Below are 26,710 nucleotides of genomic sequence, written 5' to 3' on the forward strand. Positions count from 1 at the left end.
AGGCATCTCGGAGTCCACTGCCATCAGGGTTAAACATGGCTTCCCTTTTCCCTCTTTCCTAGTACTTCCCTTGCTCAATGTAGCAGTACACTGCACTAGAGAAATATCCCCCTGACTAGAGTACCAGCACCAGAGGCCATGACTCAGCCACAAAACAAGTACTGTGTAAGAAAGCTCTTTGTGGGCAGGGAATGTGTCTACCAACTCTATTATATTGTATTCCCCAAGGACTTAGGGCAGTGCTCTGCACACAGTATGTGCTCAGTAAATATGAGGGATTGATAAGAAACAGGAATTTCCCTTGCTGGGGTATGGTTCTTCAACCTTGACCCAAAAGAGCAGCTCTGAGTCTGAAAGAACAAGCAGGCTCTGTGTTCATTCATCATATATGCTAGGAGCTTAGCACGTGTCTATCTTACTCCAAGTGACTTCTATTTAAATGGAAGAGTCTTTTTTCCCTGATTTTACTTGCACCTTTTAATGCAATCACTGAGAATCATGTTGGATTTCCATATGAGTTATAAATACATTTGGTAATGTGTTTTGTGTGCAAAAGGACCATTTGCTCAGTAATCTCATCATGCCACCCCTTTTGCAAGTATCAAAATTTTAGTTAACCCAGTCAGAGCAGCTAGTTTCTTATTAAAAAGATTCTGTCAGCAAGAATAACACCCAGAGTGCCCAAATAGAGAAAATGGGACAAACCTTGATTGTCAGAGGGCAAAGCCACCCAAGTGGCTTATCCCAGCAACCTGTTTCCCTGGCCTCAGCCCCTGTGTTTTCTTTTTTTAATCCAGAAAAGCATGGTTGCAACTTCATTAAAACAGGGCATTTTCAATTAACATGATAAAGTTTAACATTCTTGCTGGACAGAAGCAGCCAAAAAACGCCAACTACCGGATATTAAATCAGAAAGTGGAACTAGAATAAAATGCAAACCTTGGTTTGGAAAAAAATGTTGCAAGTAGTAGCTACCCTACAAGAAGCTGGGAAACTATTTAAAAACAGCTTAATAGAAGTCCCGGAAAATGTTGGCTGCAGAACAATAAAACGAAGTGAGCAAAGAGCTTTGCAAATTTTCCAAGTGGTGAAACAAAAAATGTCAACGGCCTAAAAAAGGCTATCTTTTAAAACACTTAAAGGTAATAAAAACTGTGGGGTGTTAGATGCAAAGAGGAAGCTAAGTAAACCAAAGGGTAGACTGAAGAACCCCTTCCTAGGGTTGCCAGAGCTAATAATAAGTGGTTCTGAAACAGATCTCAGGAGGAAACCAGCCAAGGAATCTAGGCCCATTTGTTGGCCGTGGGGTAAAAGATGCCATTCAAGAATGACAAAGAGAGAAAGTGTGAGGGGTTTAATGGATTCCTTAATTCAGTCTCCATCGGGGAGGTGTTTGCGCTCTTTCCTCATTTGTTTTATAGCAGACAGATGATGGATTCAGCTGTGAAGCACCTAGGAGGTTTCCAAAAAGTTGATGAGCTACAAAACACCAGTGGGATAGCATCCTCAAGAATTCTGAAGAGACTCAGAGAGGAAGTTCCAGGACTGCTGGCCCAGGGTGGATCACCTGTCATTTCAAAAGGTCACTTGAACTGGAGACTTGGCAGTGAGCCAAAGAAATGTCTTATGTATAAGAAGGGCACCAAAGGTGACCTTGGGAATTAGACTGGTGAGTTCCCCTTCTATTCCTGGCCCACTGGGAGAATCTATAATTAAGCATAGGATCACTGAGCGAAACACAAAATGGTTTCTGTAAGGGGAAAATCATGTCTGACTAATAATAATTGTGGTATTTCTGCTGGGGTTCTTTGAAAGAGACTCAATATGTCCAAGACTGAACTCCTTATCTTCCCTCGCAAGCCCTGCCCTCTCCCTGACTTTCCCGTCACTGTTGACATCACTACCATCCTTCCCATCTCACAAGCCCGCAACCTTAGTGTCATCCTCGACTCCGCTCTCTCGTTCACCCCTCACATCCAATCCATCACCAAAACCTGCCAGTCTCACCTCCGCAACATCGCCAAGATCCGCCCTTTCCTCTCCATCCAAACTGCTACCCTGCTGGTTCAATCTCTCATCCTATCCCGACTGGATTACTGCATCAGCCTCCTCTCTGATCTCCCATCCTCCTCTCTCTCCCCACTTCACTCTATACTTCATGCTGCTGCCCGGATCATTTATGTGCAGAAATGCTCTGGGCGTGTTACTCCCCTCCTCAAAAATCTCCAGTGACTACCAGTCAACCTACGCATCAGGCAAAAACTCCTCACTCTCAGCTTCAAGGCTCTCCATCACCTCGGCCCTCCTACCTCACCTCCCTTCTTTCCTTCTACAGCCCAGCCCGCACTCTCCGCTCCTCTGCCACTAACCTCCTCACTCTGCCTCATTCTCACTTGTCCCGCCATCGACCCCGGCCCACGTCCTCCCACTGGCCTGGAATGCCCTGCCTCCTCACATCTGCCGAGCTAGCTCTCTTCCTCCCTTTAAAGCCCTACTGGGAGCTCACCTCCTCCAGGAGGCCTTCCCAGACTAAGCCCCCTCCTTCCTCTCCCCCTCTTCCCCCTCCCCCCACCCTACCTCCTTTCTCTCCCCACAGCACCTGTATATATGTTTGTACAGATTTATTACTCTATTTTACTGGTACATATTTACTATTCTATTTATTTTATTTTGTTAATATGTTTTGTTTTGTTGTCTGTCTCCCCCTTCTAGACTGTGAGCCCACTGTTTGGTAGGGACCGTCTCTATATGTTGCCAACTTGTACTTCCCAAGCGCTAAGTGCAGTGCTCTGCACACAGTAAGCGCTCAATAAATATGATTGAATGAATGAATGAAAGGGTCAGCACACATGTGGTTAGCGATAAACCCTGGGGATATAATGTATTTAGATTTTCAAAAGTCTTCTGTTAAGATTCTACGTCAAGGGCTTTTAAAACAAATCTGAGTTTATAATGGGATTGGAGGCAATGTTCAGCTGTGGATACAAAACTGACAAAGATATGAAACAACCAAGTAGAGATAAATGGCTGCTTTTCTAGGTGGAGAAATGTAGAAAGTGGGGTGAGTTCTTCGATTGGTTTTAGGGAAGCAGTCTGGCCTAGTGGGAAGAGCACAGGTCTGGGAGCCAGAGTACCTGGGTTCTATTCCCAGCTCTGTCACTTACCTGCTATAATGCCCTTGGGTAAATCACTTAAACTTGTCTGTGCCTCTGTTTCCTTATCTGTAATATGAGGATTAAATTCCTACTTAGACCTGGGAGTCCCATGTGGGATAGGGACTGTGTCCAGCCTGATGATCATGTATCTACCCCAGTGCTTAGTACAGTGCTTGGCTCATTCTAAGCACTTAACAAATGCTGCAATTATTATTTTAGTTAATATTTCATAAAAATAGACAAGGAAGTGCTCAGTTTGTTTTCAGATGACACGAAAATTTTCCAAGTTGTGAAACTGATGGGGATAGCCTGCAGAAACAATGAGCAGACCGAAAAATGTCAGCTAGGCTCTAAATGTGAGGCAGTGAATCTAAGGAAAATAACCCAAAGTATGGCAACCTGACAACAAGCTCAGAGTTAATTATAACTCAGGGAAGAGATTTTGGCCTCATTATCAGTTGCCCCTCAAATCTTTGGCATACTTTGCAATAACAGCCAAAAAGACCCTTAGGGTACTTGGCATCTTCTGGAATGGTATAGAACACACGCCCAGTGCCTGGTTTTATTAAGATATAAATTCAGTGCAGTTATAGTGCAGTTCTAACCACTGCCTCTAGAGAAAGGGGAGGGAGCTGGAAGAGGAATAAAAAAGAGCAAGAAGGTGGAGAGAGGCCGTGATGTAGGTTTCACAGAAAAGACAGCATCTTCCGTCTAAAAAGGGAAAGCTGAAAGGAGACAGGTTTGCACTCTATGAAACAGTAAGGATATGGCCAGGAAGAAGCCAAGTTTCAAAAATAAGTACCTACGGGACACGCATTGAAGCTTCAAAGTGCTATGTACCAGACAAACAAAACAGGCACTTCTTATATCAGATAGTAAACATTTGGAATTTTTTTACCATGGGCAAAAAGGGATAGGTTTCAGGAGATTTTTCAAAATAAATCAATGATATTTATTGAACACTTGTACTAAGTCCTCAGGGGAGTGCAATACAACAGAATTAGCGGAAACGTTCCCTGGCCATAACAAGCTTATAGTCTAGAGGGGAGAAGGACACTAGTATAAATATGTGATTTGTAATACACAAATTTCATAAATATATAATATGTAATTGAAAGATATGTACTTAAGTGCTGTGGGGGTGGGGCAAATAGTGAATGTCCAAAGACTCAAGTGCAGAGATTACTTAAATTCATGGACAGTACATCCATAATGTGGTATTAGAAAAAGGATCTCTCTCACCCAAATTTTCTTACTTTGTATATGTTTATTTTTCATTTTAATTCCACAGGGCTAAAGTCCCTTTATGTATACTTGCCTATGATTATTACCTTTATGTGTTTGCTGTTGATGATAAATAAGGCTAAACATACTCAATCAGTCACATTTACTGAGCACTTACTGTGTGCAGAACACTGTACTAAGTGCTTGGGCGAGTACAACACAACAATATAACAGACACATTCCTTGCCCATATTGAGTGCTGAGTCTTCAATGATTTATTTAAAAAAAACCCTCAAAAACCAAAAGAAACCCACCCAGGAATATAGAAGTGTTTTTGTTTGTTTACATTAGTGCAAAAGGCCAAGGACATAGAACTTCAGTAGAAACATATACATAAGACTCCCAGGAATAACATCACCTTGAATTTGAATCTCATTTTTGTCTTCCAAAATACTTTCCCACTACTTAAATTATTTTGTCCTCATATCTTGTACTGTTATCTCCTTTTAGCAGTTGAGGAAACTGAGGCCTTGAGCGAGTTTAAGTGGCTTTGCCCTGAGATGACAAAACATGCCATGCCTCAGAGTCAACAAGAGAACTCAGGTCCCCCAGCCTCCCAGATCTGTCTATGTGCACTTTCCACTAGCCCCCTTCTAGACTGTGAGCCCGTTGTTGGATAGGGACCATCTCTATATGTTGCCGATTTGTACTTCCCAAGCGCTTAGTACAGTGTTCTGCACACAGTAAGCGCTCAATAAATACAATTGAATGAAAAATGAATGAATATATCTAGATGTTACGGGAACTTATTTCTATATTAAGGTTGTTGAGATTAAAGCCCATTCATCTATAGAACCATTCCTTCCTTGTTTTCATTCAGTGGGAAACTGACTGAGCTGCTGTAGGCATCATTGCAAGGTAAAGGGCACAAACCTCCATAAGAGACTTGAGGCCATTTCCATATACAGAGTTACTTTGAAAAATAGAATAATTTATATTCCAACTCATTGGTATGGTAACTCGGCCTTGTTCTTAATCACTGGTCATAACCAAAGAATACAAAGTGAAAAGGCTGAAAACTCCAGGTATGATTAAAAAAAAAGTGTGCTCATATTGATTTTGGCTAAGGATTTGTTTCCTTTCTTACATTAACTTCATATTGATTTCTGCTATGACCTTAGAGTTTACAGTTTTGTTGGCCTTCTTCCTGAAAGACAGCTTTGATATTTTCCCTTTGAGTGAAAAGCTGGAGATGGAGAAGAGGTGGGAAGGAGCCTTTCTGTGGTATTTAGTGAACCTATACCCCCCCATAAGATTGAAATTTATTGATGTCCTCTAAAAGTGCTAAGGCATAATGATGTCACCCTCAGCCAAATAAACCCACCTCTCTATCTGTAGTTCTCATCTCTTTTTTTTATAGGACTGGGAGACAAATCCTACCACACTTGGCTGAATTTAAAGAAAATTGAGGTGGGGAGAAATAGAACTCTCCAAGCCCTGGGTGAAATTCAAGCATAAATAAATTCTCAAAATATTGCCATTTAATACAAAAAGATCTCACAAATGTGCTAAGTAGAAACTCTAGATTCTGATGAAAGGAGAAAAGATTTACTGAAAAGGTCCAGCTATATGAAGAGTACCTATAAGAATGTTCCTTAATTGAATCAAATCAATGGTATTTGAGCACTTACTGTTTGCAGAGCACTGTACTAAATGCTTGAGAAACTACAATACAGTTGATAGACACATTCCCTGACCATAAGGATCTTACAATCTAGAGGGGCAGACAGAAGTGAAAATAATTAGAGCTAGGGGAAATGGCAGACTGTAAGGATATGTATGTAAGTGCTGCAGGTTGAGTGGGGTGTCAGTTTTGTTTTTTGTAATTGCAAGTAGTTTGACGATTGCTCCAAAGATGTTTGAGGTGCTAAACTTCTGGTATTTTTTTTAAAAACTTAATCATCATCATCATCATCAATCGTATTTATTGAGCGCTTACTGTGTGCAGGGCACTGTACTAAGCGCTTGGGAAGTACAAGTTGGCAACATAGAGACAGTCCCTACCCAACAGTGGGCTCACAGTCTAAAAGGGGGAGACAGAGAACAAAACCAAACATACTAACAAAATAAAATAAATAGAATAGATATGTACAATAAATAAATAAATAGATAGAGTAACAAATATGTACAAACATATATACATATATACAGGTGCTGTGGGGAAGGGAAGGAGGTAAGATGAGGGGATGGAGAGGGAGACGAGGGGGAGAGGAAGGAAGGGGCTCAGTCTGGGAAGGCCTAATGCAAGTAGAACCTCAATGAATCTATGACTAAAATCAGTCATATGTATTGAGTGCTTACTGTGTGCAGGGCACTGTACTAACTGCTTGGGAGAGTACAACACAACAATATAACAGACACATTCCCTACCCAAAATGAGCTTACAGTCTATGGCCTGTTGGTTATTTAGATAACCCTTCCTCAGCCCTGATCCACTACCCTGAATATTAGATACTATTCCCTGATTCCTTTAATTCATCTAAATTAAATGTCCTCCAAAATCGCCTTCCTGAGTATTTGAAACGGACAGTGCTAAGATGTTTTCAGATATGCTAGGCCACTCAACCAAAAGCCTTTGATTAAACAGTGACATCTAGTGGTGTGTGAGTTGGAAGACCTGGATTCTAACCTCAGCTCTCTGCCACTGCCCAGTGCGATCATAGAAAGTAACCGAATAATATTTACACAAAGCCCATTACAGGCCATGATCTGCATACAGAGAGTCTAAGAATGAACCTCATCAATTTTACTTGCAGTGAAAAGAGACTTTTAAGGCTGAATTTGCCCTGCTGAGGCTAAAGCAGTGTTTGTCAGCTTTTTTTTTTTTTTTTTAAGGAGGATCCCACTCAGGAGAGACTTGATTCTCTACTAAGGACAGCACTTACTGGGACATAGTCCACTTGAAGGTTAATGGGCTTTTTAATGGGAAGGAGGGCCAGTTATCTGATTGTCTTTAACCCTTCAATCTCTTAGGAAAGTAAGCATTATAGGAACATAGACTGAGTAATGATAATAATACTGAGGCCCTTTGTGTGAATTACCTCATCTCCCACTCCATATTCCTCCCACCCTCCACTATACACACACACACCACCACCACCACTGCACTTTGTATACATCTTTGTACTCCACGGCTTGGCTTCTAACAACCTGTAATTTATAAGGATGTGTCTCCCCCTGCTAGACTGTAAACTTCTTGAGGGTGGGAATTATGTTTACTAATTCTAGTGTACTCTCCCAAGCACTTAGTCTAGGGTTCTTCTGCACACAGTCATTGCTTGACAATTTACTCAATAAATACTGTTGATTGATTTATTCAGTGCATTTCATTCAGGGAGCGCTCACTAAATATAAATTTGAAAAAGAACATACATTGCCTGAATACAAGAAGATCACACTCTGTTATAGACAGAGACAGACAGACACAAAAATACTTCCAAGTAGTGGAATCAGATTAAATAACTGAATGCACAATTGCAAAAGGATATATACACAAGTGCTGAGCATGGGCATAAATAAATACACCCGTGCTGAAACTAACCATCAAGGAAACTTGCTGGAGGTGATTGGGGACACTGTGAAAGGAGAAAGGTGTTTGAGCCAAGGTACACCTCTTGAACTGAAAAACCACATTATTGCCAAATGAGTGTGCACTGTCACAAAAGAGTGCTAAATGAAGACTATAGCAATAGAGCCCTCATGAAGAAGACCCACAGAAAAAGAAATTCAATATCAGAGAGCTTATAGGAGCATACTGCCCTCAGGCCCCTGTGGCCCAAAGCCTTCTCCTCAATCAGTGGTATTTATTGAGCACTTTCTATGTGCAGAGCACTATACTAAGCACTTGGGAGAGTACAGTACAACAGAATTAGCATTTTCTCTGCCCATAACTTACACAGTAGTCTCCTTGACAACAGAAGAAGCACATTACTCATTTGTTATCTGCTCTATGATGTGTTTAAATTACTTCTTGCTTATGCCCCCAAGAGGATAATGTTATCTACCCAGAGTAAATACAGACCAAATTTCCCTTTCTAGCATATTTTGAAGGGGCTTGTAAATACAGTCTGAGATCTTAAATGATTTTTATTTTATTCTGCACCTCTTCCTTCCAGCCTCTTTTGGCATTTAACAAAGGGGATCAAAAGGCAGAGCTATATTTAAGCTGAAAGAGCAGCTGCTTTTTTATACAGTAAGCAAAGGCAGACTGTATGTTTACACAGCCAGTGCACAGTTGGGTCATTTCTCCTAGACAGATGCCAATGCTGAGGTTAGGATTGTTTCAACATGAAGTGACACCATAAGGCATTTATTTCATTTTGAAGTGGCCAAATTCATTGTTTACCCATATCTTGCTCCCTTCAGCACAGTCTTGCTTTCCCATGGCCATCTCCCACCCATGGGCTAGTTCAAGACCTCGTAGGAAGTGTTTGGTCTCCCAAGTTTGTATTTGTTAAAGTGCTTACTAAATACCAGGCACTGTACAAGGCTCTGGGATAGACACAAGGTAATTGGGTTGAACACAGTCCCTGTCCATATTGGGCTCACAGTCTTAATTCCCACTTTACAGATGAGGTAACCGAGGCACAGAGAAGTGAAGTAACTTGCCCAAGGTCACACAGCAGACAAGTGGCAAAGCTGGGATTAGAACCCATGACCTTCTGACTCCCGGACCCATGCTCTATTCACTGCATCATGCTGCTTCTCGTGTAAAGGAGGAGATAAACCTGGAAAAATAGCTGGGTGGCAGCGTGGCTTAATGGAAAGGGCTCAGGGACTGGAAGTCATGAGCCCTGGGTTTTAGTCCCAGCTAAGCCATTGGCATGCTGCGTGACCTTAGGCAAGTGACTTAACTTCTCTGTGCCTCAGTTTCCCCCTTGGTAAAATGACAAGAAAATACTCCCACTTAGATTGTGAGCCCTGTGCGGGACAAAGACTTTGTCCAATTTAATGATCTTGTATCTAACCCAGGAAGTGCTTAATAAATATGATCATCATTATTATCCCGTATTTACAGAAGCACTTATCTGTGGAAGTGAGGCTCTTAAAACAAAGAAGGATATCCTTGCATAGCTAACTTAAAACCTCTGGTCTCTTTTACCTAGTATTTGTAAGGTATTTTGGGATATGAGCAGATGGGTTTGTATTCTTCTCATCCCTTGTGATCGATTCCTGGCAGGAATGATTGAACTGTGTTACCATCTAATCACTTTGGCGTGAAATGAGTGACTTTCTACCTACCATGGTTTATAAGATGTCACATATCTAAATAGGAGGGAGAACATGTATTGAATCCTCATTTTATACTTAAGGAAACTGAGGCATAGAGAAGTTAAGTGATTTGTCAAGGTAATACAGCAAGCAAGTGGCAGAGCCGGGATAAGAATCCAGGTCCTCTGGCTTCCAGGCCTGTGCTTTTTCCATTAGGCCATGCTGCTTTCCCCCAGCCAGGACAGGACAGATTATCCACATAATTGTCCTGCTTTTTGCAACCCAAGAATAGGAGAGAGCTATTATGTGGGGAATTAAGTCTAGCAATAATGGAATTAGGAGAAGAAAAATAGGAGGAGAAGGAAGAGAATGGTCCTTCACTCCCATTCCACCTTCTTACCCTGGCATATGGGTACATTTCAGAAATCTTTACAGCTTAGCCTGAATGCCACAGCATCCTAACCTTTCCTTTCTTCCTTCCTCATGCAAATGCTGCAAAAAACATATTTTCTCCTCAAAAATTGAGGAGGGCAGGGAGAAACTTGGCAGTGGAGTCAGTCATGCAAGTAAATACAGAATTTGTGTTACAAAAAACAAACCAGAGTTATCAGGAGACAACTACCCTTCCAGGCCTAGGAAAGCATATTCTCAAAGAAAGAGGTTGTAGAGAGGAGGGCTGTCAGTCAGTAAAAAGGGCAGGTGGATCAAGAATATCATACTTTCCCAAGTGCTTAGTAGAGTGCTCTGCACACAAAGCGCTCAACAAATACCATAGATTGACAGACCAATCAGGCACCCAGCCATTAAGAGGGCAGTGGCTTTTCTTGTCAGAGGTCTCAAATCCCAAAACAGCCCCAGGATCTTCGAGTGGCAGCTCAGGGTTTTATCATAACATCCCCTTCCTCATTGCCAAGGTCAAATTACAAGGACATATGTGACAATGACAGATTGAGATGAAACACTGGAAAAAGTTATACAATCTACTGGTCTGTGTCTTGTGATTTGATGGTCACTTTCTCCAAAGGAAGGCTTGGGAATGGGAGTGAGCCTTAGAGGGGACCAGGAGGTGATGGGTCTCTGCAAAGGGGAAGGTCATTCCAGGTGTAGGGGGAAAAGGCACAGTCAAGACGGAAGATTGGGTCAAAGAAGTTGAGCAAGGATGCATTCAGGTAGACCACTGAGGACAGCAGAATGTAGATAAGTGAGGGTGTAAAGACTTGTCTGGTAGATGATCTTGAAGCTGAAAAACGAGCTTGATCTTGAAGAATAAATTGATGAGAGTCACAATCGGAATTTGAATAGAGGGGTGTGAAGGGAGTAGCTACAATGGTAAGTGACCCTTTGAACCTCTTTGCCCCCATTGTTGTACCCAGCTTAGCACAGAGTCTTTCTGCCCATGTGCAGAATAGAGGAATATTCCCACCCTTGTGTTCAGGTCATGCGGGGTCCCAGAGCCTCCCTCTGGGGAGCTGTCATCTTCCACTGCCCCATTCTCCTGGCAGGGAGTCAGACAGAGAAAAACAAATTAAAACTCAAAAGTCCTGCCAGATCATTGAGATGGTTAATCAGTCAATCAGTGGTATTTATTGAGTGCCTACTTTATGCAGAACACTGTCCTAAGTGCTTGAGAGAGTACAATACAGAGGTGTTAGACATGTTCCCTGTCCATAATGGGATTATAGTCTAGATAAGACTATAGATCTCTTATAGATATGTACATAAGTGCTGTGAGGGTGGGGTGGGTATCAAGGGCTTAAAGGGCACCGATAGATCCAAGTGCATAAATGAGGCAGAAGGGAGAGGGAGTTGGGGAAAAGAGGGTTTACTTAGGGAAGGCCTCTTGGAGGAGATAATAATAATAATAATGGCATTTATTAAGCACTTACTATGTGCAAAGTACTGTTCTAAGCACTGGGGAGGTTACAGAGTGATCAGGTTGTCCCACGGGGGGCTCACAGTCTTAATCCCCATTTTACAGATGAGGTAACTGAGGCCCAGAGAAGTTAAGTGACTTGCCCAAAGTCACACAGCTGACAATTGGCGGAGGCAGGATTTGAACCCATGACCTCTGACTCCAAAGCCCGTGCTCTTTGCACTGAGCCATGCTGCAAAGAGATGTGACCTTAATAAGGCTTTGAAAGTGGAGAGGGTGGGGGTCTGGCATATATAGAGGGGAAGGAGTTCCAGGCCAGAGGAAGGATGTGGGAAAGGGGTTGGCAGGGAGATCAGGGCACAGTGAGCAGGCTGATGCTACAGGAGTGAAGTGTGCAGGGCGGGCTGTAGTGGGACATCAGTGAGGCAAGGTAGGAAGGGGAAAGTTGAGTTCATTAAAGCTGATGGTAATGAGTTTCTGTTTGACACGGAGGTGGATGTACAGTCCCCACAAGCAGTTAAACATGTGCTTTCTCCATTTTCCCCCTCAGGAACTTTTACTACATCACCATCCTTCGAGACCCGGTGTCCCGATACCTGAGCGAGTGGAGGCACGTCCAGAGGGGAGCAACGTGGAAAGCGTCATTGCACGTGTGCGACGGAAGGTCCCCCACAACCGAAGAGCTGCCCAGTTGTTACACGGGGGATGATTGGTCGGGTTGTTCCCTTAAGGAGTTTATGGATTGCCCCTATAATTTAGCCAACAATCGCCAGGTCCGCATGCTGTCTGACCTGAGTCTGGTTGGATGTTACAATTTGTCTGTCATGGCAGAAGAGCAAAGAAACAAAGTTCTTCTAGACAGCGCAAAAGAGAACCTCAAACGCATGGCTTTCTTTGGGCTCACTGAGTTTCAAAGGAAGACTCAGTACCTGTTTGAGAAAACTTTCAGTATGAACTTCATCTCACCATTTACACAATATAATAGCACAAGGGCATCTAGCGTGGAAATAGATGAACAGACTCAAAAACATATTGAGACCCTCAATTTTTTAGACATGGAATTGTATGATTATGCAAAAGACCTTTTTTTGCAAAGGTATCAATATATGAGACAGAAAGAGCATCAAGAAGCCAGACGGAAGCGTCAGGAGCAGCGTAAGATCCTGAAAGCAAAACAAGCTCACAATAGAGAGCAGACTGACAATGCAACTACTGATTACATAGGGAATGTAGAGAAATGGCGATAATAGAAACTTGAAAATTGATGAAGATTAGTCCAAAAGCGCCAATAAAACCATAACCAGTCTTAGAAGATGAAATAGCTCAAATTCTGCTTCTTCAGTATTGGAAGCAAAAAGGTTAAAATGTTGCCTTTGCAGTTGCCTTTGCATTCATGTTATACTGTATGTGGGTAAAATAACCTCAGTGTGTAATTCAGTTGTCCTTTTTTAGGTTTGTTGGACTATTTACGAAAAACAAAAGCCAACAAGGTTCACCCAAAATGGATGCTTAGACACTTCAAGAAGTTCTTACAGTATCTAAAAAATACTAGCCTGAAAGATAAGAATGACCCTTTAACTTATGGTTGATAATTTATTCTTGATGCACTGTTGAAATTCCATTGTCATTTTTTTCCTTGCTGAGCATTAACCAACCCGAAAGAGAGAAGGTTAAACATAGTCTTTCACTTTCTTTTTAACTTGAATCTGAAAAAATGAAAACATCAGCTGCTTGGAGCAGTTTACCAAGCTGTGCAATTTGAAAAGTGTCTCCCCAAAAGAAATTGCTGGTGTTATAAATATTGACTTAAAAAAAAGTCATGCATCTTATTGTGTAAAGAACTATTTAAAATTTTAAACTTATTATACCTGTTTTGAGAGTTTTAAAACTGGATTTCCCTTGCATTGAGGCATTTTTACAAACTAAAAGCTAAGGGAAAGAAAGTTTCCAGAATTTCAGGGCAATATAATTTCAAACATTCTGGAAGAGTTATAGCACATTCAGCAAAGACTTCTCCAAATTGTGTTTGTTCAAAAATGAACCAATTTTAGTCATTTTTCTCATACATCTAAGCTTATGTTGCTGAATTTACTGTGGTTAATACATGATTAAGCTAGAAAAATATCTATCTCTATGATGTTGTCCTATCAATGTTTGTATAGCAATGCCCTAATCAAGAAACTCTCTGGTAGTGACAGTGTGTTCTTCCTTAAGATTACTGAAGTTATTTTTGATCAATTGGAAGTAAAATTTACCTTTGAACTGTTATTTGCTTTCTGAATCTTTTCTATAATGTTGCAAATCAAGCTTGCTAAATTTATAAAGCATTAGTCCATCCTAATGATGGTGGATTGTAGGTAACTGTTATCATAAATATTAACAGCCATAGTTATTCAATAACACAACTTGTCCTTTAAAAATAGGATCAAGTAGCTAAATGAAATAATCATAATGGGATCTGGATTTAAAGAACTGCCTAGAATGTTCTTGGGTAAGTGTTACCACCCAGTGTGCCATGGGAGTTAACTCTTAAAATGAAGAGCCTTTTACTTTTTTGCGGACCTTTTGATAGGTTGGGGTAAGGGGTGGCACGGGGGGAGGGCAGAGAAAACTAGAGAGAGAGAGAAGAGTTCCGCAATAGCACTTAAGATTTTATAATAATAATGAAGTCTCAAGAAAATAGATTAGTGGAGAAGAATGATTTGATAGGATATTCTCTATGCAAAAATACTGTAAAGATACCAATTATAAGTTCAGCAAGTTCAGAAATTTTGTATGTAGCCCACTACGCTACTAATGCATTGGAATTACTGGCAATTTCAATTTTACATGCTTTGTTACACTTTGTAAAAGACAACCAGCCAACTGACCTTCTTGTCACCGGTAGGTAGCTGCAGGCATCTGAATGTGGCATTCCTGTTCTTAATACAATGCTCATTTGCACTATGTATTTTCATCCGTACTATTATGTAAACATCTGGGGCAGAAAGCAGAAAATAGGCTTTAAAAATGCATTCTTATTACTCTGAGCCTGTGTCGGCGATTAAAAGTCCCGTTACATCTGACAAATGATATTGGCAGTGCTGGGAGTTCTATGATTTGAAAAACTAGAAATAAAACTCCACAAAGTCAAATGAAGACAGTACTTTGGAGAAAATGAGAATCACTTCCTTTATAGTGGGTTTTTTTTTTTTTTGAGAAGCCCAAACACCAATGTGGTCTCTCAGTTTTATTTTACTTTTTATTAAAGAAATTTGCTCTTAAAACTGAAAGGCAATGCTGTACACAGGACAAAACTCTAAACCAGTTTAAGAGCCCATTGAGAAGATGCATTTTGTGTTTATGCTGTGGTGTGCATGGTTTACAGAGATTAGGTACATTTTATTTGTCTATACTGTTTATTGTATATAGGGGGGTGTATGAATATAAAGATACAGTTTTGTCATAACCATATAAATTCTACTGATTTCCACTTGTAGACCTCTGTCTAATTGTGTAGATCTACAAACCATTCCACTGACTTTGATTGTGTAATTTAACAATAGAACTGAAATAAAATTTAACTACAGTCTTGGATTTAGTTGATTTTTTCTTAATTTTTAAACCCCTTCACAATCATGGCTTTACAGACTCTCAAATAATTATTTTTTCTTTACATTAAAACTCTTCCAGAGTCATTGTTGACCTCACCCAGCTGCACCAAAAAGCCTGTCCATTCTTCATCCCTGTGCCTGGGCAAGGATTCGGATGACCCCAAAGCTATTTCAACCTAAAATCAATCAAAGGTATTTACTGAGCATCTGCAGTGTGCAAAGGACTGTACTAAGAGCCTGGGAGAGTATAATCGAGTTGGTAGGCTTGATCTCTGCACACGAGGGAATGAATCAAAATTGCCCAAGAAAGACTTTGCAAATGATCCAGGTTTTGTTCTTTTTATAATTGTTGGAGAGTCTGGTCATTGGAAAAATTATGAAAGCCCTTCCCATTCATTATTATTATGGTATTTGTTAAGCTCTTACTAGGTGTCAAGCACTGTTCTAAGCACTGTGGTAGACACAAGTTAATTGGATCAGATACAGTCCGTGACCCACATGTGGCTCACAGTCTAACCAGGAGGGAGAACAGGTACTGAATTCCCATTTTACTTTGAAGAAACTGAGCCACAGAGAAGTTAAGTGACTTGCCCAGGGTCACACAGTAGGCAACTGACAGAGCTGTGGTTGGAACCCTAGTTCTCAAATTCCCAGCTTCTGCTCTTTCCACTAGACTACACTGCTTCCCAAAAATGTGTAGTTAGGACTCAGGTCCAAAATTATTTTTCTTGGTAGGTTTAAAGGGGCTTTTACTTTTGATTCCTTCAAACCATAAAATCCTGCAGAAACCATATTAAAATCCTGGGTCACTTATATTAGCCATAATGTATAGCCTCTATGCTTCTATTAAAAGATGTTTATTTTAGAATATTTTGTCATATAAGCACCCATAGAGTAAAATCAAATACCAAGGAAGAAGCCCTTTAAAGTTCCATGGGATGAACTAGCTAATAATATCATTCTCAGGACCTCATATGGAGCAGAATTATGTCTAAGGTGGAAGTAATTGCACGAATTGGGAGAGCTGACCAGGGAAGAGAAGTACAGAGAGGAATGACAGAATAGGCAGATTTGAAGCCTGCAGAAAAGTGACAGATAGAGTAGGCAGATGGAAGTGATGAAGACTGCAAAGGGAAGTTCAGGCTGATGTTGAAAGGGATAGGAGTCACTGAGTTATTTCACAGGGAGGGCTTACATGAAGAAGCAGGAGGGACTAGGAACTAATAAGAATAATGATGATGGTATTTGTTAAGTGCTTACTATGTGCCAAGCCCTGTTCTAAGCGCTGGGGGGGGATACAAAATAATCAGGTTGTCCCACGTGGGGATCACAGTCTTAATCCTCATTTTACAGATGAGGTGACTGGGACAAAGAGAAATTAAGGAACTTGCCTGAAGTCACACAGCTGACAAGTGGCCGAGCCAGGATTAGAGCCCATGACCTCTGACTTCCAAGCTCGTGCTCTTTTTACTGAGCTATGCTGCTAGGGACCTAGCGGAGAGAAGGCCAGTGAGGATGTAGAGAAGCAGCGTGGCTCAGTAGAAGGAGCGCAGGCTTGGGAGTCAGAGGTCATGGGTTCTAATCCCCGCTCTGCCAGCTGTGTGACTTTGGGCAAGTTACTTAACTTCTCTGTGCCTCAGTTACCTCATCTGGAAAATGGGGATTAAGACTGTGAGCCCCATGTGGGACAACCTCTCCCCCAGCGCTTAGAACAGTGCTTGGCACATAGTAAGCACTTAACAAATACCAAAATTATTATTATGTTGGAGGCAGCCAGGAATTTTGAAGGTTACAAACAAAGCTAATGAGCAATAGATTTAGTTCATCTGGATTCCCTTGGAAAGCAGTTTTTTGTTTGTTTAATTTTGATGGGAAGGCAACAAGATGTAGACAAGACTGGGAACTAGGAGACCTGAGTTCTAGTCCCAGCTCTGCCCTTGGCCTGCTGTGTGACTGTAGACGTTACCTAACCTCTCTGGACCTCATTTTCCTCAACTTCAAAATGGGAAGTAGATGGACTGTGAGCCCCATGTGGGACAGGGACTGTGTCTGATCTAATAATCTTGTAGCAACTCCAGCGCTTAATAAAGGGTAAACATTTAATGTCATAATTGTTATTAGTGGGCTGCATTCCTTGTGAGGGCCTAGCACAGGTTGGCCATGTCCCTGGCATGCCCCAAGGTAGGCAGCTGGGGAATCTGCAGAATCTTTGGCCAAGAGTCATACAAACGGCTAACCTGCTCCGGCCCCACTCCTGCCTCCACCTGCAGCAGCTGGAAACATCCCTGACATGAACCACCTTAGAGGCACCTAGTTTGTTTGGGGTTCTGCCATCCAGGAAGAGGGTTAGGAGGGGGATTTCTGAATCCCAGCCCTTCCCTTCATAATGTCCCGGTGTGGAGTCACAGAAGGCAAAACACACACACACACACACACACACACACACACACCCCCCACCCCCCCACCCCCACCCCCACCCCCCCTTTTCCTCTTCATATTAGGAAGAAAAAGTTTGACTAAAGGTCATCCTGGTATCAAAATTTGATTAAACGTTATCCCGATAAAAGATCTTCAACAATAATTTGAATGGACCGGGTTTAAGGGAGATCAGTCAATCAGTGGTATGTATTGAGCGCTTACTGTGTGCACAACACTGTACTAAGAGCTTGGGAGAATACAATATAACAATTGGGAGACACATTCCCTGCCCACCACAAGCTTAAACTTAAAGGGGGAGACTACAGGGGACTTCTAACTATTCAATTTTACCATAGCCCTTCTAATATTTGTGACTACAGTCCAAAGTGCCCTACACAGTCCTCTACTTCCTGCTTGTGTATTTCTCATTTCCTACCTTAGCCATGTGCCAACAGGAGAGATAAAATGTTGCATCAGTCTAAGGCTCCACCTCCTGCCCAGGTTTACTCATGTACCTGTCAGAGGGAGGCCCCTCTAGGACTTCCTTAGCTTCTCTGGAACAGAGGCCTTTCCATATTTCCCCCGACACTGTTAAAAGCCCCAGCCCCTCTAGCCAGGTGTTTTTTTTACACTCTTTTCAACACCCTAACCCAATTCCCATACTGGAATCAGTTCATTTCTCAAAATACCATCACTATCTCCCTCTCCTGTTCCACCCCTGCCCCAACTCTCCCAGCTAGGCTGAGGGGAGAGCAGAGGAGTGGCTACTACTGTGTCTGCTATTTCTTTTCAACAGGCTGGTCCTGGAGAGGCAGAATGGCTCGAATGAGGTTTAGAGGTCACTGTTGCCGCTTTCCAGACATCAGGACGTAAGTAGGCAGAATCCTGGCTCTTAGCCGTCTGGCCAAGCCTCTGTCCTTCTGCACAGTGGGATGGCATTCTCCACCCTGGAAAACCTTGATCTCAGTCTGAATCCCACTTCATCCCTCCCCGCTATCTTCATGTCATATGTAAGACCCAGAGCAGTGTGAAGTGTGTGATTTAAGGACCCAGGTCACATATAACATAATCAATCCATAATGTTTGAGCACCTACTGTGTGTAGAGCACTGTGCTACATGTTTGGAGACTTCAGTAAAGTTAGTGGACATGAACCCTGCCCTCAAGGAGTTGACAAGCAACATAGTGAGGGAGACAGACACTAAAGTAAGGAAGGAATAGATGTAAATACTATGAGGGCTCGGAGAGGTTTTGAGTACTTTAAGCTCTGTTATAGGAATTGGGTGTGGACAAAGTGGGAAGCTTAGAAATTAATCAGGAAGGCCAGGAGGTGATGTGATTTCAGAAAGACTTTGAAGACAGGGAGAATGGTGGTTTATCATGTATGAAGAGGGAGGGAGTGAGAGGGATGAGAACAAGGCACAGTGAGTATGTTAGCTGGAGAAGACTGCATAGTACGAGCTGGGGTGAAGTGGGGAAAGAGAATGGAAAAGTAAGAGGAAAAGAGCTGATGGAATGTTTTAAAGCCAACAATCAGGAGATTTTGCTTGATGCAGGGAGGAGTGAGAAACCATTGGAGTTTTTAAGGAGTGGGGGGGCATGTGCAGACAACACATTAGGAAAATGATCCACACTTCAGCATGGGCTAAAATGGGGAGAGCCTGAGGGAGGGAGTTCAGCAAGAAGTACAGGGCAGCAGGATATGGCAAGTGCCTGGGCCTGCATGGTGGCCTTGCAGAAAAAGAAGGGGTGGATCCAGGAAATGTTCTGGAGGAAGAAATGACAGGTTTTGGCAATAGACCAAATATGGGAGTAGAAAGAGGGAAGATTCCAGGTTAAAGCCATGGCTACATATTGTGAGAGGGTGGTCATGTTGTGGACTGTGATGAAAGTTTTGAGAAGCAGTGGATTTGGGTAACGGAAGAGAAGGAGTTCAGTTTTGAGCCTAAGGTGCTGGCAGGACATCCAGGTAAATATGTCCTACAGGTAGAAGGAAATATGAGATTGCAGAAAAGGAGAAGGGTTGGGGCTAGCAGAGTAGGTAAGGGGGTCATCCACGAACAGGTGGTAGTTAAATAGGAATGAATAAACTCTAAGGAAATGTATGCAAATTCAGAAGAGAAGGGGATCCAAAAGAAAGTCTTGAGGGACACACTTCAAGTAGGCAAAGGAGGAGTCAGCAAAAGAGACGGCAGACCTGCCAGAAAGTTGAGAAAAATCAGGAGCAAAATATATCCAAAAAAATCAAGATTAGATAGTATTTCCAGGAGAAAGGAGTGGTCCACAGTGTCAGAGACAGTTGTGAGGTCGACAAGTATTAGGGTAAGAGTCCATTAGATTTGAAGAGAAGAAAATCACTGGTGACTTTGGAGAGAATTGTCTCAGTGAAGCGAAGGGGCCGAAACTAAATTGCAGAGGGTCAAGAAGATATTTGGAGCAGAAGTAGTTTAGGTAGTAGGGGCACAGAACTCATTTGAAGAATTTGAACAGAAATGGGAGAAGGGAGATGAGGTGATAGTTGTTGGGACTTTGGTCACTGCAGCAGAGGAGGAGAGGGTTTTCCTCCCTCCCTCAGTAGCATGCGGCTCCATTCAGGGATATTAATGATAATGATAACAATAATAATAATGCTATTTTTAAGCACCCTTATTATATATTAAGCACTACACTAAAGGATATAATACAATCAGATGGGATATGGTCCCTGTCCCGGGAGATGTTGCTGCCCTGGCAGCTGCACCTCTGTACTGGTGGTTGCATTGCAGGAGGAACAGGAACAAATCCTGCCCACTAAGACAACTTGAGTGATTCAGGCAACTCAGTAACAATAATGATGGCATTTGTTAAGCGCTTACTATGTGTGAAGCACTGTTCTAAGCACTGGGGGGGGGATACAAGGTGATCAGGTTGTCCCATGTGGAGCTCACAGTCTTAATCCCCATTTTACAGAGGAGGTAACTGAGGATCAGAGAAGTTGTGACTTGCCCAAGGTCATACAGCAGACATGTGGTGGAGCTGGGATTAGAACCCATGACCTCTGACTCCCAAGCCCATGCTCTTTCCACTGAGCCATGCTGCTTAAAGCCTCAGACAACTGGCCCATGTTCTAAAACTAAAAGCAGTTCCTCCCTTACTCCTCTCCTGGAAGTGCTTACAAGCTACATGGAAGCAGCATGGCCTAGTGGCAAGAGCACAGGCTTAGGAATAAGAGGACGTGGGTTCTAAATCTGGTTCTGCCACTTGTCTGCTGTGTGACTTTGGGCAAGTCACGTGGCTTCTCTGTGCCTCAGTTATTTCATCTGTAAAAGGGGGATTAATACTGTGAGCCCCATGTGGGACAGGGACTGTGTCCAACCTGATTATCTTGTATCTACCCTTGTGCTTAGAACAGTTCTGAGCACATAGTAAGCACTTAAGAAATACCATAATTATTGTTATTAGCCTGCTCAGGGCCTCCTGCCAGACCTCCAAATCCTGGGGTTTACTGATGGTGACAGATACAGCCACCCAAATTTCAAAAATCAACTGAGGCAGAAAAGATGGGGAAGGTGCCTGGCTCCCCTAGGTAGCTCTTGGGCTCTTTTTACATGAGTGACTGAATGAACCTAAAAAGTTAACAACTGTGAATTTACTTTGTGTTTTTAAAGCCATCAAATGAGTTTAGATTAGGTAAGGAAAGAAGTATTGGACCTATTTCAAGCTTCCCTGCAGAGATCTGAGGGAATTGGGGAGGTTCCTGGGGAAAGCAAAAAATTTTTTAAAAATTCCTTCTCTCTCCTACCCCCCCCACCCCGTCCAGTTTCAAAATTTCCAGAGACTCTGCAACGTAATAGCCCACGACCTTTGTCTTTCCAAAGACACAAGGAGCAGTCTGTAGCTCCTGTCCTTCTACCCCACACTGGTCCCCAGAGACCAAATAGAGAAGGGGTAAGTGCCCCACACTGTCTTTAGGGGTTCCCAGAGCAAAAACAGTTGAGAGGTGCTGCACCAAAGGATGGAAAGTTTAAAAGACCACCACAAAGTAATGGGAAAGAAACTCATTGTGATAAATACAAGTTGATCCTGACATATGCACTCCTGAAAATGACCAACTTTAACCAATGCTAAGTTCTGATTTTTTCCTTTTGTGGGCCTAGAAAGGAAGGTCAGCTTCTCCTTTCAGGGAATTTAGGGTTTCCACCTGTCTGGGAATTGAGTAAATCAAATGGAGTGGGAAAGCCAAGCTACACAGCAGTCCCTGTCTCCTCAGCCTGCCATGCTGCCAATTTTAAACTCCAGGCCTCATAGAGAAGTGAAAATTAAATAAAAGTATCATCACGCAAACTCACCCCCAGACTTCTGGAACTCCTGCTGACATGGTGGTAGCCTCTCAGCAAAGCAATCCAAGTGATTCCAGATATCTTCATTCCATTCCCGCAGCTCAGCCTCTCCTCCTGAACATTTCTTGCTTCTTCCCCACACTATTTCTGAAGCTGGGCCTGACTGCCATTGCCAGTTAAACCTAGATGGGTTCTGTGCTACTCACCTGGAAGGGAAATTAGAGATTACGAACCAGTGCAAGTGCCAGAAAAATAGGTTCTCTTCCCTCTTTGGGAGTATGTTGGAGAGAACCTGCTCCCAATTCCACCAGCAGGGCTCCTATCATCGCCTATCCACCTCACATACATTACAAGAGGAAAACATACAAATAGTAGAGGGGAAAATTGAGGTTATCAACTTCAAGTGCCTAACTGCATGAGAGGCTCCCTATTGACTTGCACACAGCAAATAGCCAGCTTGGAATGGCTTTCTCGCTCTCTATGGAAAACCCCCATTTTTAACCTAACTGGCAAAAGGGATCCACCCCAAGCCCAGTTGTCACTGTTGCATGAAAGAGAAACATAGAGCTGACAATTTTGCCAATACAATAAGGACAGGGACTACGATGGACAATGAAGAAGGAAAAGGAGGAGTCACCTTGGATCAGTTGGTACCTTCAGACATAATAATAATAATAATAATAATGATGACATTTGTTAAGCACTTACTACGTGCAAAGCACTGTTCTAAGTGCTGGGGGGATACAAGGTGATCAGGTTGTGCTGATTACTATGTGATCAGGTTTATCACGTGGTGCTCAAGTCTTAATCCCCATTTTACAGATGAGGTAACTGAGGCACAGAGAAGTTAAGTGACTTGCCCAAAGTCACACAGCTGAAAAGTGGCAGAGGCAGGATTAGAACCTATGACCGCTGACTCTCAAGCCCGTGCTCTTTCCACTGAGCCACGCTGCTTCTCAACATAAGGTTGGTTCTCCACTGCCAAAGTGAAACATATGCAAGTCTTTTGTAGAAAATGGGAAGAAGCATGGCTTAGTGGATAGAGCATGAGCCTGGGAGTCAGAAGGACCTGGGTTCTAATTCCAATTCTGCTGTGTACCTTGGGCAAGTCACTTAACTTCTCTACACTTCAGTTACCTCAACTGTAAAATGGGAAATTAATACTGTGGGACTAGCTGTGTCCAACCTTATTAGCGTGAATCTACCCCAGTGTTTAGCATAGTGCCTGGCATATAGTGAGTGCTTAACAAATACTATTCAAAAAATGGTGTTTTCAAAATGCACAACCAGGGAGTTTCACTTACAAAATGACCAGAGGAACACCAAAGACAGGACAGTGCTCTGCACTGCCTGTGCAATTGATGAATAATATCTTTATCCATGACTCGACAGAAATAGCCTCCATGCCCCAAGAGCTGTGGGCATTAACCCTATCCCCTATGACTACAATCTGCCTCCTTCCCATTTTAAATTACTGATATTACCCAAAGCATGTGGCAGAAAAGTCAATATATTCAGATGAGAGCATCCTTAAAATAATAATCATTTAACAGATTTAAAACTCCAGAAAGTGATAATTTTGTCTTCTCCATAGCAGGTAACTTCCAGAGTTTTAGGCACTGTGGGATTCCCAGTAAATGTTTATTACAGATGATGATGAAAAACGGAGACAAGGTTATCAGTGTTATGTGGTATTTCTCTGTCTTCCCACCAGAGGGAGCACCACCACTGACAATAACTAGGCTATGGCCTGTTTTTTCAGATTTGAAAGTATAGTACTGGAAATAACACTGGTTTTAATTTGAGTAAAAATCAAAACCCAATGAAAGTTTAAAAAATCCTCATGTTATTTTAGTTAATTTGTAGATAGATGTAACATCTGACGTAACGGGCTTTGGAGTAAGCGCTCAATAAATACGATTGAATGAATGAATGAATGGGTTCAAATCCCGGCTCCGCCAACTGTCAGCTGTGTGACTTTAGGCAAGTCACTAAACTTTTCTGTGCCTCAGTTACTCCATCTGTAAAATGGGGATTAAGACTGTGAACCCCCCGTGGGATAACCTGATCACCTTGTAACCTCCCCAGCGCTTAGAACAGTGTTTTGCACATAGTAAGCACTTAATAAATGCTATTATTATTATTATCTAAGACCTTTGGGTACAGGATATTCACCCCACCCTCAGCCCCATTTATGCGCATATCTATAAATTATATATATGATAAATTATTTATTTTTGATAATGTCTGTCTCCCCATCTAGACTGTAAGCTCTCTGTGGGCAGGTAACAGATCTACCAACTTTGTTGCATTGTGCTCTCCCAAGTGCTTAGTACAGTGCTGTGCACATAGTAAGTGCTCAAGCACTTGCTTGGGAGTAAGAGGACTTGGGTTCTAATCCCACCTCTGCCACTCATCTACTGTGTGACCTTGGGCAAGTTGCTTCACTTAGAGAAGCAGCATTACCTAGTGGCAAGCACGTGGGCTTGGGAGTCAGAGGTTGTGGGTTCTAATCCCAGCTCCGCCACTTGTCTGCTGTGTGATTTTGGGGCAAGTCGCTTAACTTCTCTGTGCCTCAGTTACCTCATCTGTAAAGTGGGGATTGAGACTGTGAGCCCCATGTGGGACAGAGACTGTGCCCAACCTGATTGCTTTGTATCTATCCCAGTGCTTGGCACATAGTAAGCACTTAACAAATACCATTATTATTATTATTATTATTATTATTGTTATTATTATTATTATTCTCTGGACCTCGATTCCCTCATCTGTAGAATAGGGATTAAGACTGTGAGCCCTATGTGGGACAGGGGCTCTGCCTAATCTGGTTATTTTGTATCTCCCCTAGTATTTAGTAATAATAACAATGATATTTAAGTGCTTACTATGTGCCAGACACTGTTCTAAGTGCTGGGGTGGATAAAGCAAATCGAGCTGGACAGAGTCCCTGTCCATGTGGGGCTCACAGTGTCTATACCCATGTTACAGATGAGCTAACTGAAGCACAGAGAAGTGAAGTGACTTGCCCAAGGTCACACAGCAGACAAGTGGTGGAGCCAGGATTAGAGCCCATGACCTTGTGAATCCCTGGCCTGTGTTCTTTCCATTAGGCCATGCTGCTTCCTACTGTTACAGGAAGATATTGAGCATTTGACAATACCATAAAAAAATACCATTGATGATGATGGCAAATATTTCTTCAGCAATATTACTCTTCTCTGCTGTGTTGTTTTTTTAATGGTATTTTTTTAGTGCTTACTATATGTCAAACACTGTCCTGAGACCTGAGGTAGATACAAGTGAATCAGGTTGGATACAGGCAATGTTCCCCACATGGAGCTTCCAATCTAAGTAGGAAGGAGAACTGAGGTATGGAGAAGTTAAGTGACTTGCCCAAAGTCACACAGTAGACATTTGGCAGAGACAGAATTAGAACCCAGGTCCTCTGACTCCCAGGCCAATTCTCCTTCCCCTAGGCCATGCTGCTGTTTTACTGATCCCACAAAATCAAGGCTCCTTAATGATTTAAAAAACACATTTGTCACAATCTTGCTTCATCCAGGTCATTTTACTGCAAATCCATTCCCAACTTGACAATAAATACAATTGAATGAATGAATACCCAAATCTTGGTTTGAAGTGTGGACTCTTTAACTGGAGCAAGAATGATAAATTCACACACAAAATGAGCAAAAATTGACCCCAGCTGACAATTATACAAGGAAGATTTTTTTTTTACAGAATCGGAAGAGAAATCACCATGAAAAAAAATATTTGTGATAACTTAAAATGACTAGGCGTTCCCAATAAAGATATTGATTTTTACTGACAGTGGAATAAACACAAATATGCCAAAGTAAATTGTCTAGCGTTGCAAAATTAGGATAGAGTTATAAATCAACAAGTTCACTTTTGGTGCAAATATTAAGAAAAACACCTTTAAAGTTTTTAATTGGGAGTTGGGGGGGGGGGGTTGTTGACACTAATTTAAATTTTTAAAAAAGATTTGAAGGGGAGAAAGTATGCCATATTGGAAGGAAAAAAAACCTAAAAATTTGCACTGTAACTTGGACAGTTCGGTGTGTCAAATCAGAATAAAATATTGTTGCCACCCCAGCGATTTCATGTGAATCATTTACCAAAAAGGAGACATTTGGCAACATAATACTGCCTCGGAGAACATTTTAAACAAATAAATAAAGCATTTTATGAACGAAATCTCAACATGCTGAGCCTAAGAGCACTAACCGTGATCCGGAGAAGGGCAACAGCCATGGTGGGGCCGGAGGTCAGGGGTCAGGCCGGCGAGTTCAGCTAATGCTTTCTGGCTCAATAGGCAGAAAGGTGGGGAACCACGTGCGTTTCCGGGCTGTAAAAAGCCTCGAGGGGGAGGAGAGACAGGAGGGGGGAGGTAAAGGTGGAGGAGCTGCCAGAGGCTGGTCCTAAAGACAGGAGGACTCCACATAAAGGTGACTAACGTAATAATAATTATGGTATTTGTTAAGTGCTTACTATGTACCAAGCACTGTTCTAGCGCTAGGGTAAATACAAGGTAATCAGGTTGCCCCCTGTAGGGCTCACAGTCGTCATCCCCATTTTACAGATGAGCTGAGGCACAGAGAAGTTAAGTGGTTTGCCCAAGGTCACACAGAAGACAAGTGGCAAAGACGGAATTGGAACCCAAGACCTCTGACTCCCAAGCCCGGGCTCTTGCCAGTAAGCTACACTGCTTCTCTAACCTCGACTAACCACTAGTATAACCACGACTAACTTCGTGTGGGGGGTGGGGGGCAGCCAGTAGGCCCCAGACTGCAGTGTGGGTCAAGAAGAGTTAGAGGATGCAATGAAACCTAGGGAG

At 42.3% G+C, this 26,710-nt stretch overlaps 1 protein-coding gene across 2 annotated transcripts in view; it reads left to right on the forward strand.

Annotated features, from left to right (window-relative positions):
- The window catches only part of HS6ST2 (heparan sulfate 6-O-sulfotransferase 2), a 305,862-nt gene extending 290,763 nt beyond the window's left edge, over nt 1-15,099 (forward strand). For both annotated transcript variants that reach the window (XM_038748156.1, XM_038748154.1), the window contains one exon: nt 12,074-15,099. In XM_038748156.1, coding sequence (XP_038604084.1) covers nt 12,074-12,770 — 697 coding nt within the window. In that variant the 3' untranslated portion in view covers nt 12,771-15,099. The remainder of the gene's footprint in view (nt 1-12,073) is intronic.
- The last annotated feature ends 11,611 nt before the right edge of the window (nt 15,100-26,710 follow it).

The sequence above is a fragment of the Tachyglossus aculeatus genome, chromosome 6, assembly GCF_015852505.1.
Source record: "Tachyglossus aculeatus isolate mTacAcu1 chromosome 6, mTacAcu1.pri, whole genome shotgun sequence".
Taxonomy (NCBI): domain Eukaryota; kingdom Metazoa; phylum Chordata; class Mammalia; order Monotremata; family Tachyglossidae; genus Tachyglossus; species Tachyglossus aculeatus.